This window comes from Lycorma delicatula, chromosome 10 (assembly GCF_047948215.1).
Source record: "Lycorma delicatula isolate Av1 chromosome 10, ASM4794821v1, whole genome shotgun sequence".
In the NCBI taxonomy this organism is placed as follows: domain Eukaryota; kingdom Metazoa; phylum Arthropoda; class Insecta; order Hemiptera; family Fulgoridae; genus Lycorma; species Lycorma delicatula.
The window spans coordinates 10,541,493-10,560,211 of NC_134464.1; the positions used below are offsets into that span (position 1 = coordinate 10,541,493).

Genomic DNA, 18,719 nt, shown 5'->3' on the forward strand with positions numbered 1-18,719 from the left:
AACATTTCTTAGTGATACTTAATTACGTCAGTAATATCATACTATAAATAATATTGTTATAAAAATGACACTTCAAAAGATATAAAAATCGTTAAGACATTAATTGTATTTGAAATAAAATTTAAGGTTGTGTTAAACCAATATTACCTAAATAAGTGAATGAAAAGATTTTACGTTTTTTTATTTTGTAAATCGTCGGGATATTTTTGTTTTTGCGTATGTAGATTAGGTTATGTGTAAGTACAAAGAATCAAATAGGTGTGTTATTTATTATCATCCAGTTTTTTCTTTTTAAGTATTGAGAAACTGTAATCATATTATCTCTTACACTAAAAATGAAAACGTTGTTGGTTTAGTGGAAAGAGTCGGCAAAGCATTCGCTACACTTTGACAGCTGAGTGCAACAGTTTGTGTGATCAGCAGCTCGTTCAAAACGGTAAGTTTGTTTACATTGTCTGGAATTACTAATGCATTAACAGGTGATTCGTGTGCTGTGGTAGAGTTAATTAGATACACCGATTTGATGGTCTAGGTTTAAGTAACGTAGATAAAATACTTTTTCTTTAGTCATGTGTAGTGCAGGCCTCGTTTGTTACTTATGATAACGTTTTGAAATAACCAATCATTAGAAATATTATCTAACGATTACAAACATAAGATGATATCGACGTTAATGCAGTTTTATTCCCGATCCACCGTCTTGGTTTTTGTATTTTAAATTAAAGAAACAGTGTTACTTGTTTCTTAACGTAAATTTATAAAATGCCATTAATAATTTAACATATGTTAACTTCGTTGTATATTGATCTGTACTGTTCAGATTTCAGCGGTGTAGTTATTCAGTTGGATGTCTGATTTTTTTTTTTTAGTCGTAATAACATATTTTGACCCATGTATTAAAATATCATTGATGAATGAATATTTACTATCTTTAACTTTGGCAACCTTTAACTTTGGTTTTTGTAAAATCATTTGTATGTCCCAGCATTTGATACCCTAGTCATATATGATTGATCATACAGTAGTGTATTATAGTAAATAGTTGATCAGTTTGACAGATTGTGATAATTTTTTTTTTAATAGTCTAATAACTTGCTTTAAAAAAATAAGTAAAATTGTGTTCCAAAAGCTCCTTTTCAGAGCTTGGTTTGCTGCTGTTCTCCATATGGATCTGTTTGGAGCCGTTTGAGTTCACTTTTTCATAAGGAGAGCTTAATATGGACATCCTTCATTGTTTAATTTTTCAGTCTTTGCCTTTCTATATATCACTTCCCTGTGGTGAAACCATGATGTAATCAGTAAAATTGTTTTATTTTTTCATGGGTACTAATCTTTTGTTTGTCATAAAAAAAATTAAATATACTATAGGTCAATTTAAAAAGATGTGATTAATTCTGAACATTCTGATGAACAATAATTCTATGTATACATATTGCAGATATTTACATCTATAATTTATTTGTGTTTCATGTTGCATTATATTGTTTACTTTGCTGTTAAACATTACAGGTTTTAAACACTACAGAATAATTTTAATTCAATAAGTTCTATTTTTTTGCAATCATAAATTTTATTATTTTTAGGTTTATTAATAAAAGTAGAAATGATACTTAAATCAACAAATTTTTTTTATGTTAAATATTTTGACGTTGCCAACAAAACTTAAGTTTCAGTGCTAGCAATCAGTAATGGAGCAGAAACTAGAAGCAATATGTGCGAGTTGATTTATTGATATTCTAATGATTAATGATTTTAGGTGAGATTAAATGTAAAGATATTTGAGAAAATATATTCCATTAATGGATTAATGTAAAGATGTTTCCAAACGTATTCCATATGTCTGAGTAATCATTGAATTAGTGTATTTATTAATGATAAAATGATCTGAACTCTCAAATTTATTAATTTTTTTAGAAGTGTAAAGGAATTGTTTTTGTGCATACTTTCAGATCTATATGAAAAACAGCATAACTGGAAAATAGATATAATTTTTTTTGGAGAAATGTGAGGAATAAAGAGGTTTCTATTTTTATTTATATATATTAATAAATTTTCTATGTATAATTGTCTTAACAGCCAAAATTCTGAATCTTTCATAATTACTTGAGTAATGCTTGCCTAAAATTTGTTGCCCTTAATATGTTTTTGCATTATATTTATTTTTAAAGTTTTTTTAAAGGATGTTTTCCATATTAATTCCATATTGGAATATAGATGGGCATAGATTAAATATTTCATTTTGATAACATCTTAGTCTTTGAGGTTGTTTATTATGTAAAACTGAGTAATATATTTTAACTTTTCATATATTATTAATATGAGTGTATCATTTTTAAGTGTGAAGGGTGAATTCATAATAATGCCTAAATACTTTTAATATTTACTCTTTCTGGTGAGGGACATGGGCAAGTCCCACCTCGGTCTGAGTAATTTGCTGGTCTGATTAGACCTATGTAGTTTGGTGAGTGGATTTTAATACTGTTACAATGGCTTGCTGTAGTGATTGGTTGTCTACTATTTGGAGAAGATGATATATATATATATATATATATATATATATATATATTTTATTTTTATTGTTAGTGTGTGAGAGTTTTTTATTGAGAGTGTGCTGGTCAAGCCATGAATTGACAACTGTGAGTCCTAATTCGGCTAAATGTGTTACATTTGCGCAGGAAGAGACAATAAATATTCTGTCTGTTCAGTATCATTGGCAAAAGAATTAATACTACAACCATTTATATTTAGTTTTAATAAACCATTCTTGTAGATTTAGAATAGAATTGGTGAAAGAACTGTACTGTAAGGTAGCACAAATTAAGTTAGTGTTTTTTTTTTCTGGTTTTCCATTAAGGTTTTGATTTGGGATCTATTTTTTTTTTTTTTAAATAACTCAAAAAGTTTCAATGTTATGCTATGAAAAATGCATAATTTCTTTCAAAAGTTTTATATGAGGAATAGCATGCCACGTCTAAATTCACTGCTAAAAGTTCTATTATGTGATCTTTAACTTAGTTGTTATAGTTTTTACAGCCTTTAGCTCAGTGATAACCTCCCCGGTGCTTCTCTACTGAAAACCAAATTGGTTAATAATTTGGTATTAATTCATATTTTTTATATATCTATTTTGATATAATCTTATTTATATGAAGTTTTATTATTTTTTTCTATGATTTTAGATAAATTATACCTTGTAGGATGATCATTTTTAGGAATTTTTTGATTGCCAGATTTAAGTAATGGAATTAAATCAGAATTTTAAAATTAGTTTGTTGTTGACCTACTTCTAAGTATTGTTTATTATTAATGCTTAGAAAGGTCCGATAGGGCTGCATAGTGAAAGGTCTGATATTTTTTAAACAAACATTTATTTTATCAGTACCAGGAGATGAGTTATTTTTTTTGAAGTATTAATTATTTTAATTAGTTGGCTGCATAAAAACAAATTGCAGGTTTCACGTTTGAGTCCATAAAATTAGAATATTGTGAGTTGTCTAAAATATTATTTAATAGTTTTTCTGCACACTTCTTTCCTACTTGTGCATATTGAGTATTTTTAGTCAATATCTGTATTTGTAAACAAGTTGTATAGAACCGGTATGGTCTGCTTGTCAGTAGTTTGTTTTACAGAAATGTAACTTATGTTATTTCAGTTCTATTGCTTACAAGAATATTCAATAAAGGGAGGAAGATTAAATCTACAAAATTGAGTGCGGGTTTATAAGCCGCAGTATTAGATTTTTTTTTTTAGTCGGGTGAATCCTCAGTAAACTAATTTTACCCTTCTGCTACAATTAATTGACTGTAAAAAAACTTAACATTGATTAACTTCCTTCAACATTCATTTTCCCTAGATATGACTTTATTCTCGTGTTCTTATTTGTAAGAAAAAAAATTATTTTTTGCTTTATTCTAATATACCTTGGATATGTATCTAAATATATTTTAATAAAGTAGATGAGTGGTTGAATAAAAGATGTAAAAGTGCCAGAACTTTGCATAAATTGAACCCTAGATCTGCTGATCAAGAAGAAGTCAGTATGTTATTTTTATACTTAATAGGTGTAATAATGTAGAATTTGTGCATTACCTACACTCATTTCTAAAATTATACAGATTTTCTCGCATCAAATATTAACAGCGCATCAAATATAGAGGGGGGGAGCCCCCCTCTATATCTAATATTTAAATGTGCATTGGGAATAAATCTTCATGAATTTACTCTGTAATAAAGGTGTAATGATTTATTCTTCATAACAAAAGAAAACTATTATAATATACTGCGTACTTCTAAATTAGTTATACAAAATTAATCTTTAATAATGAAAAAAGTAAATAACTTACAGACATGTTTGATACAACACTGAATTCAGTATATCTTCAAGTTTAATTTATAAATCTTCAACATGGCAGATATCCCATATGTAAACAATTTCCTGCCAAAACGTATGAAGCATGTTTTGATCTATTGGCAGCTGTTTGTGTATTCCCTCTCATTAAAGCCCAACAGGGCTATGAACAGGAGGGGTAGCGACTGGAACGTCACTAGGCTTCCCCTGCAGGGTTGGGATGTTTGTGTATTCCAGTGTCGCAGATCTTTAACATTTCCTGGTAGTGGAGGAACAAACACTCTGTCTGTAATGTAAACCCATACAGAGATGTTCATTGGAATTAAATCGGGCGATTCTGGTGGAAATCCAAGTCGGCACTTTGCTATTGAGATATGCAATAACTGCATGATGATAATGTGGTGGCACGCCATCTTCTGGAAAATGAATTTTGTACTCCTATCCTGTTATAATTGTGGCATTAGATAATGTTCAAGCATGCCCAAGTACAATATGCCAGTTACGGTTGACTTACGGCAAAATAGAAAGGACCATACCGACTAAGCCTCCACCCCTAGACTTGCTCCCCCCTTCTGAAACTGCTCATGTTACATTACTTTAGAAGGGGGGGGGGGCTACGCCATCAGGCGCAGTATCCGGAGTATCCACTGCTTCATTGCATCAAGATGATCCCCACGTGCCCGGGGGACCCTCCAGGCACTCGGCCGCGGGCCTGTCCGGCCCCGCACTCTCCGACGTATCCTTCCCCATACGGGACTCTTCTTCTGCTCTCAGTTTCGCCGTCAACTTCCTAGCAAAATTTTACACGGCTTTCCAGCCGTCCACTCAATTAATTAGACCTCACTGAGTGTCTTCGAGCTGGAACGTGGTCTCTCGTCCAAGTGCATTAAACATTACCTTGCGATCTCTTATAAGCCTTGGACACCGGAAAAATACGTGCAGTGGAGTTTCCTCAATCCCGCACTCCGGACAGCTGTCAGTGCAATCTAGATTAATTCAGAAAAGATAAAATTAAAGCCCCCTTGGCCTGCTAGGAACTGTGTAATAAGGCTGTATCCCAGCGAGCCATGGAACCTCCCACACCGTGCTGATGAGCCGGTGCGCCCACCGGCCCTTCGTGTATCGGTCATATCTTCGATGATTGAATGGCAACTCTTCCCATTCAATCATCAGCTCGTCCTTGATTTCCTGGGTTTTTTTCTCCTTTTCAGGTGGTGGCAAAGTCCTCTGTTTCATGAGTTTCTTCCGCATAAGTATCTGCAGATCTATCGGCATGCGCCCAGCCAGGACTTCTGCGGCTTCCCTGGATACTGTTCGATATGTTGATATCATTCTCAAACGGCATCTTTGGTGAATAGACTCCAGCTTGCCTCTGTATATTCCGTATTTCACTACTCCTCCTCAGAGCTTCACACCGTACAATAACGTGGAGTATGCAACTCCCACAAGCAATCTTCTGCGCTACTGAACTGGTCCGCCGGTGTTTGGAAGGAGGCCGGCGGTAAGGCTTAGCGTCCTATCCGCTTTCTCAGATGCTTCGATGGTAGTACAGGCAATTTGTCATCAAAATAGGCTGTATTTGAAATCCATATTGATGTTTTTTCCATATGTTAGGGGTGATGAGGGAAGCTTAACTCGAGATTTTTAACATCCTCCTCCCATAGACTTTTGAAAAACTAAAAACGTTTTTGAAATGAGTTTTTCTCTGAATCTATGCATTTTACAGAAAAGTTTTGCAAACAAAAAATGTAGAGGACATTCTCCTCTACAATTAATGTCTTTGAAGTTATGCAGTATAATTTGAAATTGAAATACTAGGTGGCGCTAAAGTTATAAAAACGTGTTTTTTTTTCGGTTTTTTTCACCGGAAAAAATTGTTTTTCGTCTGTATTGGAAAAGTTGTTATTCTCAAAAAAACAGACAACTTTTATTCAAACAATTTTCTTGTACGACTTAGCATTCCAGAATTATAGCGGTACAATGGGTCCTATTGTTACTGTAGCCGGGGAGATCGGCATTGTTCAGCGACTAGACCGGTTTCGAACACGTGCCCGATTCACAACATTTTCACACTTTCACAGGCTACAGCTCCAAAACGGTAAGTCGTAAGACATTAATTGTAGAGGAGATAGAGCTTTGTGACACTACTTCCTCTTTATCGCTACTTCAGGGGTCCACCAGTGGATGGGTGGCCCCGCTGTCGTATCACTGCGGGAGTTAAAAAAACGTCCTTGAGGCAGCCCGCCATACGGGAAGCCATGTCCTTTGCTGTAGTAGCTCCTTGTATATCCCGTAAGTCGAGAGACTCGGCCAGGGTCTCCGGGTCAAGGTCCGTAGTACTCCGCCCGCAAAACGTACGCGGTCCGCCTCGAACAGGATCAACATCAGACATTGTTATTGTGATATCCTGGTGGTCGTTACCTGTGAACTTCTCAGAGACCCACCGGTCCGGGATCCGCACAGCTAATTCCGTCGAAGCAAATGACAGGTCCTCGACGGATCCCATCAGGCCCCTCCTGAATGTTTATGCTCCTCCTCTGTTGAGGTAGACCATGTCCAGCCCTGCAGCAATGTTCGTGACCAACCTGCCGTGCGCGTCCGTCCTCACAGATCTCCACATAACCGATCAGGTGTTAAAATTGCTGGCCAAAAGTGCTGGCTGGCGTGTGTGGAGATCCCTCGACAGTTTGGCCAGCATTTCCTTGTATCGTTCTATGTGAATGTTGGGCGAGATATAGCACGAATAGTGATACATCCCAACCCCGTAGGGGGAAGACACAAGATACACCCCGCCAACTCTTTCTCTCATATCCGACCCCCCCAATGGATTTCCTGCACTGGCAGGGGCTTGCACAACCAAATTGCGGGGTACATACGGCTAGGGGAAAAGCACAATATCCCCGCCCGCCTCCGAGACGCGCCGCGTCAGCATATCGCGTGCCAACGACGAGTGATTTATATTAAGTTGGGCCATCTTCATCAACATACCGAGGATTGACCAGACCTCCTAGTCTCCTTGGGGCATGTGGCACCACCGTTGCGGTGTCCTTCTACATTACAAGATAGACATTTTGCTGGTGTCTTGCAATCAGCCGCCCGGTTGCCTTCTCCGCCACAGTAGAAGCAGGCCTCCGCCCTACCCTCACCTCTACAATCCTTTGCTATATGTCCAGCCACCAAACATCGGTAGCATCGTCGAGGAAGGTCGACGACGTCCACCCTGCAGAAGACCAGTTCTGTGCGAATTCTACCCATGTTAGTGAGAAGACAAGTGGCGCCGGGAGTCGGCAGGTTGCTACAGTAGTCTGTCCGAAACCTGGTCTTATGTTCACCTTCAGGTTGCCTGGCATTTCTTGCCCGGCCGTCACCGCCAGTCCTTGTACAATCTCCGAGGCTTGAATGGTGCTCTCGAAAGCCCTTATTCTGAGAACGACTGATTTATTCTTTGTGTGGACGCTTCCTTCTTTAACCGTCGATGATGTGGGTTTTTTTAATGCACCAATAGTATCATTGTCTTCTCTCATCTTAACTTACGTCCTGCCCCCACCCTTCCTGATGGGAAGAATTTGTGTGGTCGCCGGGACAACCACTTCTGACCTGCCGTTTTAAATAATTCTGTGTACAATGTATTTGTTTTTACCATAAGTATCTCCGTTTTGTGAGTATCCTGTGTTAGCTCAGCGCTGCTCCTCACAGCAGGCAGTCTACTCATTGGAGCATGAAACCGGCATCCGGTCCTCCTGCCCTTATATTCTAAAATTTTTCGGGTGAATGCCACTCTATCTTGTCCATATAATTCGGTCTGCTGCTGTCTGAAACAGCCTCCGTTATTGTTCTTAATGTTCTGGAAAATATCGATAAGAGCCTGAGCTAAGTCGGTTCCATTGTTAGAATCCACATATGCGATGTGGGAGTTGTTTGCGATAGGTGCCACACCCTCTGCATCACCAATCAATCTGGCCTACACTGTGGCTAACAACACAGTCCTGGGTTTATTCAGAAGCCAGGCCATCGGTGGGTGCCACCTGGCCACCAGGGTCTGGAGCTTGTATCAGTTGTAATTTTTAGGGTTTAAATGACAATCGATTATGCAATATCCTTCATACTTAATGCTAGGAGTATTCAGTTATATGCTGGCGCGTCCCGTTGATTTACTTGAACCTATGAATGATTGTCTGCCGCACTTATTAGATTGCTCTTTCAGAAATTGAAGGTCTATCCTGACCTAGCATCCTATTGATACAACACCTGTTTCAATGAAATGATTGTTCGGTGCAATAACAGACTGTCAATTAGAAGGTTGCTTGCGATATTTAGTGATGAATTGTCTCTGAATAGTAGTAGATCTGGATTTATGAAAATATAATCAACACTGAGCATGCTCTGCACTGGTATATGACTCCATGATGACTGATGGAATTATTCATTCACATGTGTCATCTAGTGAGAAATTTAGGAACTAATGGTGTTAAGTGGGAATGAAACTTGAAGATATACTGTATTCATTGATGTATCAAACAATTCTATAAGTTATTTAATTTTTTCATTATTAAAGGTTAATTTTGCATAATTAATTTATAAATACTCTGTACAAGTATACTATACTGTATGGTAGCATGCTAGCCTCTTGTTGGCTTCTTTTAAGGTTGGAAGTTAAATTTCTTTAAGGATGTGAATATCTGATAAAGGGCCTATTATCTTATCTATGTTATTTTCTTTAATAAAATAATAAAAAAATAAAAGAAAACTTATTTACAAAATTAAGTTTTTTCTGGTGATAAAAAAAGAAGAATTTCTAAAACTAATCTTGCAATTATAATCTTCTAATATGTGTATTATGAATTCTCAGTTATATAATGTTTTTAAAGGAAGAGAAAAGTTCTTCATTAAAGACTAAAACAGGACCAAATAAGTTATTGTATTTTATGATATTATAGTACATTATAATTTGAAGAAATATAATTGTAAGTGCATTCCTGTTAAGCATTAATTGCATTAAGCGTAATTGTTTTATACTTGTTTTATTATATTTAAAAAATGTTGTGTGTGTAACAGGACCAAAAGAACCATGGAACCAGAATCAGAAATAATAGAAGATAGTGGTGATAATAAGTCAGCTGTTGAGTATGCAAGGTTAGGTATTTTTAATTCCTTTTAAAAAATAAAATTTTATGTTTTTTGACTGACAGAATTAATTTTTCTTATTTTGCTACATAGGTTATTTTATTGAGAGAAGAATTGCCTATAGTTTAAGTTATGTAAAGATTTATGTAAAAGGTAGCTAATGTAAGAAACCTTGTAAGTTTGTTGATCAAATTTGGTTGTCTGTTAGTACAGAAGTGTATCGGCATATCGATTTTTTGATTATATTTTTAAAGTATTGTCTGTTTTGAATTTGCTGCCTATATACATGATGTAAACAGATGTCATTTGTGTAGCTCATTATTTCAATCGGTAGTTTGCTATTAACAACAAAAGTTTAATCATTTTGTTAGTTAATATTCTATTTTTAATGAGCGGTATAATTTGCTATCCTGTCGAGTGTGAAGTACAAGGAGTAATATAGTTTTTGATTACAAAAAAAAATTCTCCGGCTGAAATTCACAGACAAATTTATGACTTTTAGAGGCTGAATATTAGAGTGACGCTAAAGCAAGGTGGTAGTGTGATTCATTTCAAGAAGGGCAAAGGAACTTTCACACTGAAGAACAACATAGTGGCCAGGTGTTGATGATAACGGCTGATTTGATTGAAAAAGTCGATGAAAAAATTTGATAAAATCGGAGCTTCACCATGACACATTTGTCTGATGTTTTCTAATATTCATGATCTTTGATTTTTTAAGTTTTGACTGAAAAATTGAGCCATAAAAAATCGGGTGCCGAAGATGTTAACCGACACACATGGAAAAACTTCTTGCTATATTGCATGAATTTTTGCGGTGTTATGAAAATGAAAGTGATGATTGTTTGATCACATTGTTACCGGAAATGAAACTTAGATTTCTTATTTAAACATAGACAAAGCAGCAGTCGATCTTCTAGATCGAAAAAGTTCAACAAGGCAAAGAAACTTTGGCCATTATTTTTTTGGGGACAAAAAGAGTAGTGTCTTGCTTGTTGAGTTTAGAGTGATTGCAGAACTACTGTTAATGCATATATATATACTGCAAAACATTAAAATATCTTAGAAGAGCTATATAATAAACAACGATGTAGGATGCTATTCTGCAGGATTTTGTTTTTGAATGACAATACTTGGTCACATATGGCAAATCAGATGGTGAGGCAATACCCTAACTTAGCTCCCAGTGATGGTTTTCTTTTCCTTCATCCTAAAGTGGATTGCTTCACACCTGTTTGACAATGATACGATCTGAAAAGTGGCCTTACTACATGGTTTAAGTCGTGGCAGTGGAATTTCTTAAAGACGGAATGGAGAAGCTAGTGAAATGCTACGAAAAATGTTGAAGTTGAAGGTAGTTTGAGAAAAGTAGTAAATAAGTATAGGTTTTATGCATAAGCCATAAAATTTGTTCATATTTTTAAGTTTTGTTTTTATTTCATAGTGAAACAATGTTTACTGGTCAGTCAGTTGAATACTTTGAATGGAAACATTAATTGGCCATCGAAATCTTCATACTCAAGTGCATTATTTTTGGGGAGGTTATTTAAAAGTAAACTAGTGGAGGGATTGATAAACAGAATTACTGAGGAAATTAAAACCGTAAATAACAGATTTTTGGAATGTGTTTCATAATTAAAAAAACTGGAGTTAAGTTGTCAACAATGGAGTATATTTTTTAATGTTATTTTTTTAAAACAAGCTAATAAAATAAACCATATTAATTATACTTTTTTTTTATACTTATCACTTTTTAACTTATCCTGCAATTTTTACTTGTGGTTTACTACACACAACTACATACACACGCACGCGCGCGCGTCAGGCATATCCAGAAAGCAAATACAGTTCTGTTATTAAAAAATATGCATAACTTTCAACTGAATAATTGTATTATTACATGGAAGAGCATGGTCTTAAAACTAGTTTTTTTACATAATATCCACCATTATTAAGGTTCTTTTAATATCTTGTAATCAATTTTTTCATTTCTTCATCAAAGAACTCTATCTCTTGGCAAGAAGGCAGTCCTAACAAAACCCCTTTTTTATTTCAGAAAACAGTGCATGTGATTTTTCATGTTAAATGGTGATTTTGAACTTCTATCTTTTCAGAGATGTTTTGTGTCGCCATTCCGTGAAATCTTGTTCTTTGGATTCTGCGGTGATGTGAGAAGCCCAAATAAATCACCAGTCATTATTTGGCTCATAAAATTTCTTAAAGGTTATGGAATTATTCCCAGCTACTCGGCGTAAATGATATTTCAACGATTTAACGGCAGCTTCCCACAGCCCGCCAAAATGTGGTGAGTGGGGAGGTATGAAATGCCATTGACAAGATTCAATCGTTGACCAAGTTGACAGTTCGTTGCCCTTTAGTTTGATAAAATTGTATAACTCCTTTAATTCGTTATGGGCACCGATAAAACTAGAACCGTTATCGCTATAGATATTGGCGCATTTGCCTCTACGAGACATGAAACGACGAAGTGCAGCTATGAAAGCCTCGGTAGTTAAAGCACTGACTAATTCTAGATTAATTGCTCGGGTGACAAGGCACACGAAAACTGCTACGTAAGCCTTAATTTTCGTTTTAGAGTAACGTTTCCGTGTTTTAATGTAGAGGGGATCAGCGTAGTCCACATCAGCATTAAGGAAGGCTCGACATGGGCGAAGTCGAGTAGGCGGTAAATTTCCCATTAATTGAGTGTGATAAGTTGAGTTCAACTTAAAACATGTAATGCATTTATGCAGGACAAGCTTGATTAGACGTCTTATATTTGGAATCCAGTATTTCGTACGAATTGATGCAATCAACAATTGTGGACCTGCGTGAAGTAGTCTGAGATGTTCATGTTCTATGATTAAGCGAGTAAGATGATGTTTAGGTGGCAATATTATTTGATGTTTAGCAGAGAATGGAAGTTCTGATTGCTGAAGGCGTCCTCCCACTCTCAATAAGTTGTTCTTGTCAATAAAGGGATATAAATTTCAAATTTTTGTTTTAAATGGTAATGATTTTCCATTAGACAAAGTTAAAATTTCTGTATTGTAACTTAACCGCTGTGCTAATTGAATCCAGTTATTTAAAGCATTTTCTAACTCGGATGGAGATAACAGTAGATTAGGGGTTAAATTTTTAAATGATTTTCTACAGTTATTTATAAATCTTAAACAATACGCAATAACTCGTTGCAGACGGGATAATTTTGAAAATTTTGAAATAAAATCATTATCTTGTGTAGTAGTCATTAAACTGACTTGTTTACGTTCAGGAATTTCTTGCTGCTCAAGTGATACTTTCGGCACAATTGGCCAGTTCAGTTCATTACTTAGAAGCCAATCTGCACCACACCACCAAAGTGAGTTGCTAATGAGATCTTTAGGCATGACGCCTCTTGAAAGTAGGTCTGCAGGATTGCAGTTTCCAGAAACGTGATACCAGTCTTCAATAGATTTATTTTGTTGAATTATACTTACTCTATTAGCTACAAACGTTTTCCAAGTTGATGAACATTTTTTGATCTAGAAAAGAACTACACTGGAATCTGTCCATGGGTAAATATTGTTAAATTCAATGGAAATTGTTTCTATAATTTTTTTATTAAACGAGAAAGTAGAAGAGCTCCACAGAGCTCTAAACGCGGCAGTGATATTTGCTTTAAATGTGCCACCTTAGATTTTGCAGTTCAACAGTTTAACAGTAACCTTTCTTGATTCGTCAATACACCGAATGTAAACGCAAGCACCATAGGCTCTTTCGGAGGCATCTGAAAAGTCATGGAGTTGGATATTGATAGATTTTTCATGTGATAAAACCAATCTATCACTGACAGTAAATATTCTTCCACGATTCTTCCAATTGTTCTGGTAGTAGATCATCCCAGCCAAGGTTTGCTTGCCAAATGCGTTGCATAAATATTTTACAAACTATAATGGTGGGTGCCAACAATCCTAAAGGATCAAAAATTGATGAAATGATTGCTAAAACGTTTCTTTTAGTAAATTTCTTGTTGTTGGATAAATTTTCGATTCTGAATTCACTAAATATTTGAAATTGATCGTTAGACGGTTGCCAAAATAAACCTAAAGCCTTTACGGTGTCGCTACAATTAAAATTTAAAGAATGAGGCGTCACCCGAAATTCTGGTGGAATAATTTCTAAAAGTTTACTTGAGTTAATTGACCATTTTCTTAACGGAAAACCTCCCGACTCCAATAGTGCTTGAAGGTCTCTTTGAAGAGAAATGGCTTGATGTAAGTCTTCTGCTCCAGATATACAATCATCAATGTAAAAATCACGCTGAAGAATCTTTGCGGCTTGAGGATACTTGTCGGCTTCTTCAAAGGCAAGTTGCCTTAAACATCTGGTCGCTAAAAACGGCGCTGATGCAATCCCATACGTGACAGTAGTTAATTGATACTCACGCACAGGTTCATTGCTAGATTTTCTCCACATAATGCGCTGAAGGTTGTAGTCACCAGGATCTATCCTTATTTGGCGATACATTTTGCTAATATCGGCTATAAATGCGATTTTGTGTGTACGAAACCGTAACATGATAGCGCATAAATCTTGTTGAATCGTAGGACCGACTCTCAGTAGGTCATTTAATGAAATGTTGCTAGTTTTCGAAGATGCGTTAAAAACCACCCGAGTTTTGGTTGAGGTGCTTAAGGTTTTAAAAACGGCATGATGCGGCAAATAGTAACATGATTCATTTTTGTTAGGTGGTTCGGCTAATTTCATATGACCTTAAGAAACATGATTCATATTCGTCAAGAAACTTATGATAATCTTTCTTTAATTGATTGTCACGGTTCAGTTTTTTCTCTAAGAAATTTAGTCTTGATTGAGCTGTAGTTTTTGACTCACCGAGAGCCGAAGGTTCTTTAATTAGCGGTAACTTTACAATAAAGCGGCCAGTTTCATCTCGTAAGGTATTTTCAACAAAATGTTTTTCGCAGACCAAATCTCTGACCAAATAGGTCCGCTGACTTCCTCTATCTGCCAAAATCTCTGCATTTGTTGATCTAGTGATTCTCTTTGTAAAGCAATAAATTGTAATTAGTTGAACTAGACTTATTTGAACCGGGTGAATATTCACCGCTAATATTCGGGTGAATATTCATCCTAATTCGGTATTTTGAAGGACGGGAAAGCTTTCTTCACGAGTAAGTTGCTCCATACGTAGGATTTTCATAAATACTTGAACACCTAACAATAGGTCGATTTTTTGTGGTTTGTTAAAAGTTGGGTCAGCAAGATTAAGATTTGGTGGTATATTCCATAGGTTAAAATCAATTTTAGATGAGGGCTAATTAGTAGTTACTTTTGGTAAAATATTGCAATTTAAATTTATAGCAAAATTAGAATGAAATGATTCTATATGAATAAATACACTATATTTAGATTCTGAGGCAAGTCTGTTAAATGATTGAATTAGGACTGTTTTTTTAAAACTCTTTAATTTTAATTGTTGCATTAGTTGTTCTGTTGCTAACTAAAACTAACTTGAGAGCTACTGTCAATAAGTGCTCGACAAACTTGTAGGTTACCAGACTCACAGTCCAGCAAATAAATTAAATAGTAGGTAAGGAAAGTTTGACATCATAGGAATGAGATTAATGATAGATTAGGAGACGGAACGACTTAGCTGCTAAATATTACGTAAACATCACGTACCAGACAAATTAACAGGCGACAAGAACTGCTACAGTAGACATCCAAACTGGCGCCGACCTTCTGCAAGTGATTTCAAACTGATTGATAATGAATAAAATGCGTTATATTGTCATTGTTTAACGTTATAATACACTGAAATATTAATTTTAAACTGTTCACAATTACGCGATCAAAATATTAAATGTCCGTATCCGGCCCGGAGGACCAAAATGTTTGACTAAATATGGATGTTTCACAATTCGAATAGCGTGAAATAAATAAAGAAACAAATGCTCATAATTCAGTCAAGAATCATATTTATTAAAACAATGAGTGGACTGTAAAAAATTAAAATACGAATTTATACATGTTCATAAAGAGACTTGCGTGAAAGAAAATAAGTTACGTAAAAAATACAACAAATGAGAAATAAAATTGTTAATGATGCCGCTAGACGGGCGAGTTGCGTACACAACTGATATTGTGTGACGACTGACGGTCCAGCAGTCTTGCCCACTACTTGAGTGATGTATGAGCGCAAACAAATATTTCATGCAGAACTCTGTGATAATTCAATGAACTCAGTACACAGTGAAGAAATTTTAAGCTGTAGACTTTCTTTAATCATTTCATCCACTTGCATAACCAAATTTTTACTCATGACGGAATGCTTACCCTTTTGTTCATTATGCACATTACTCCACTCCTTATGAACTTCTGCTTCCACTTTCTAAAATTTTTAGCATTTTCACTATAAAGTTCATTAATTTATCGATGAATATAAACTGGTTTGACATTTCTTCCGTTAAAAAACAGATATTTGCTCTAATTTCACAAAAAGCAGGATCCTTGATGGACTTGAACATTTTAAACAATATTTAATCAAGTGTAAAAAATGTCACTGTAGTTGTAATGGCATTGTCTGTCAAAAGCCAATGAATGAGATAACATTACATGCATGTTCAGAGCTGCAATTGCAGTCCTGAGGCGATGGTAGAAGGAAAAGTACTTACTTTCCAGATACACCTTGTGTTATAAAGAGAATGTAAAGTAGAAGATAATGTATAACAAAATTACAATTATAACATGAATAATAAATAGTTTTATGAATAATTAAAAAATTAATTGGATAATAAGAAATTGTAATAAGAGTTTTTTTGTAATAAACAATACTTATATATAATATGCTACGTATTTTATATAATAAAGTAAAGCCAACATCATGCATGTAAACTACTCTGAAAGTTGTTTAACTGTGTTATGTTTATTAAACGTGGCTTCCACCAATGGAATATTATCATTTAATTATCATTTAATTTTCAATACGTTACACTTTGAGATATTCATTGTTGTTGAACTATTAGGTTATAGAAGTATCATCTTATTAAAGATCTCAAAATTAGGGATAAGGATTTATAATTTTTTTATTTAAATGCATAATAACAATGTATGTACATTGTTACGTGTACATGGTTTTGTATCTTTTATTGTACATTTTTGTACAACTAATCTATTATTATTATTACTACTATTATCATAATCATGTAAACTAACCTGTTTTATTTTTTCTTGTTTAGGGATGTACCAAAAGAATCAATTGTTTGGTTACCTCGCAGGTATTTGGTTGCTATCCTTGGATTTCTTGGTTTTGCTAATATTTATGCTCTAAGGGTAAATCTTAGTGTCGCTATTATTGCTATGACCAGTAATCAGACAGTTATAACTCTCAACAGTACTACAGTAATTGTAAGTAGATCATTTTATTTTATGTCTGTTTTTTGGTATCGATAAAACTGGAACTATTTATTTTTTAACAACAGAACAGAAATGATCTTCAATTCTTCTAATATGTACATGACATAATTATTAAAATAACTGAACTTAATTAAAATATGTTACGTTAAACATTCATTCAATTAATAAAAATGTTTTGAAAAAGGATTTTTAGAACTATTTTTTTTAGAACATTATTTTACAATTTTGACTGACTATTGTTATTAGTGCTATTATTCAGTGATAAATGAAGGTTATTTATAAATTAACATCCAGTTGAGTGATAAAATTAAACAAAATAAATTGAAAAAGATTTACTATATACAAAAATTATGTAACATATTATCTGTTGACATAGTTCTTGCTCAAATTCAAGAACTTATTATATCGTAACATTAGCTTGTCTTTTCCCCCTTTAAATAACAGTACTCTCAAAGTACCATCCATGAGTTCATCATTGGTTTTTGAAATGTTGAGTAACCAACCAATTCCTCAATTTTGTAAACAGTTGAAAATCAGGTGGTGCCAAATCAGGGCTGTAAGGGGGATACTTTTTAGTTCACTATTAGTAACAATATGAGGCCATGTGGTCATGTAAAAAAGTGATTCTCTTCAATAGCATCCCTTACTATTTATACTATGTTGTTATCCTAAACTTTGTCAGTGTTTTACAATAAACATTTGCAATTATTGTTGTTCCTGACTTCATGAAATTTGTCCATAAAATTTCTTTATGGTCCTAAAATATGGTTGCCATCATTTTTTTGTTTGAATTTTTGGGCTCGTTTGGTGAGTGTGTGTGCATCCATTGTTTGGATTATTCTTTTTTGTTAATAATGAACTGAATCCATGAATCATTATCCTCAGTAGCAATATTGTTAAGAAATTTGCATCCTTTTTCTGGTGCCATTGAAGATAACACTGTCTTTCTTTTCATTTTACCTGTTGTACACAGTTCTTACAAAAACTCAATCTGTCTGGAACAATTCTGCAAATAGTGGACCTTGAAACCTGAGTAACATTTTCACTTATTTCAGTAATTGTTAAGCGGCATTTGTCATGAACAGCATCTTTAATTTTTTCAAGTTCATCTCTCACAATTGAATGCCACCCTCTTCCTTCCTTGTGCATGTTAGTTTGCTCTTCCCTGAATTTCTACTACATACATAAAATGCTACTACATATCTCTCGTGGCATGAGCTGCAAAAGTGCTGTTATATTTCATCATGTACTGCTTGAGTGGTACAGAACAAAATGGTGACAGATTGTCTGCGAGACAGTATTTAAGTTTAGCTGATGTCTGCTGTGCATGTATATTACTAATATTACTATGGACACCAGTTTGTTTATAACAACCAACTGGAGGTTAATTTACAAATAGCCTATGTAAATTCTGAATTTTATGGCTTTTCTGAAAACTAAAGTTACAAAGAAATGAAGATTACATTATTTATTTCATTTCCATTTATCAAGCCCAACAACAGTTTATTTTGAATTTCTTATGTGGTAAGGTGACTGGTATACTTGGTGGACTACTATAGCTAATAAATCCTGTATTGGCTTTCATGGTTATATGTGTGTTGATCCTTGATATTGCTTACTGTTTTTCCATTCACTAGTGTCATGGATCATTTTGTTAATGGATCTTATCTCTAACTTAATTTAATTTTTCAATTCTATGGAATTTCATCACTGACATCACATCTTTTATACATCACCATCTCGCTGAAAGTTGGTCTCTCTAGGATCTTGCAGAGGACAAATACTTACATTTCAATCATTGATTGTTGGTTGAGATTCATTCCAAGG

General features: G+C 34.5%; 1 protein-coding gene across 3 annotated transcripts in view; it reads left to right on the forward strand.

The window, feature by feature from the left end:
- Positions 1-214: 214 nt before the first annotated feature.
- Positions 215-18,719, forward strand: part of LOC142330833 (vesicular glutamate transporter 1-like) — a 181,880-nt gene continuing 163,375 nt past the window's right edge. Inside the window, exons 1-3 of one of the 3 annotated variants that reach the window (XM_075376289.1) lie at positions 215-436; positions 9,405-9,482; positions 16,715-16,883. In XM_075376289.1, the coding sequence (XP_075232404.1) occupies positions 9,418-9,482; positions 16,715-16,883 (234 nt within the window). In that variant the 5' untranslated portion in view covers positions 215-436; positions 9,405-9,417. Of the gene's footprint in view, positions 437-1,635; positions 1,757-9,404; positions 9,483-16,714; positions 16,884-18,719 lie in introns of those variants that run through there. The other 2 variants (XM_075376290.1, XM_075376288.1) reach the window with 2 other exon arrangements.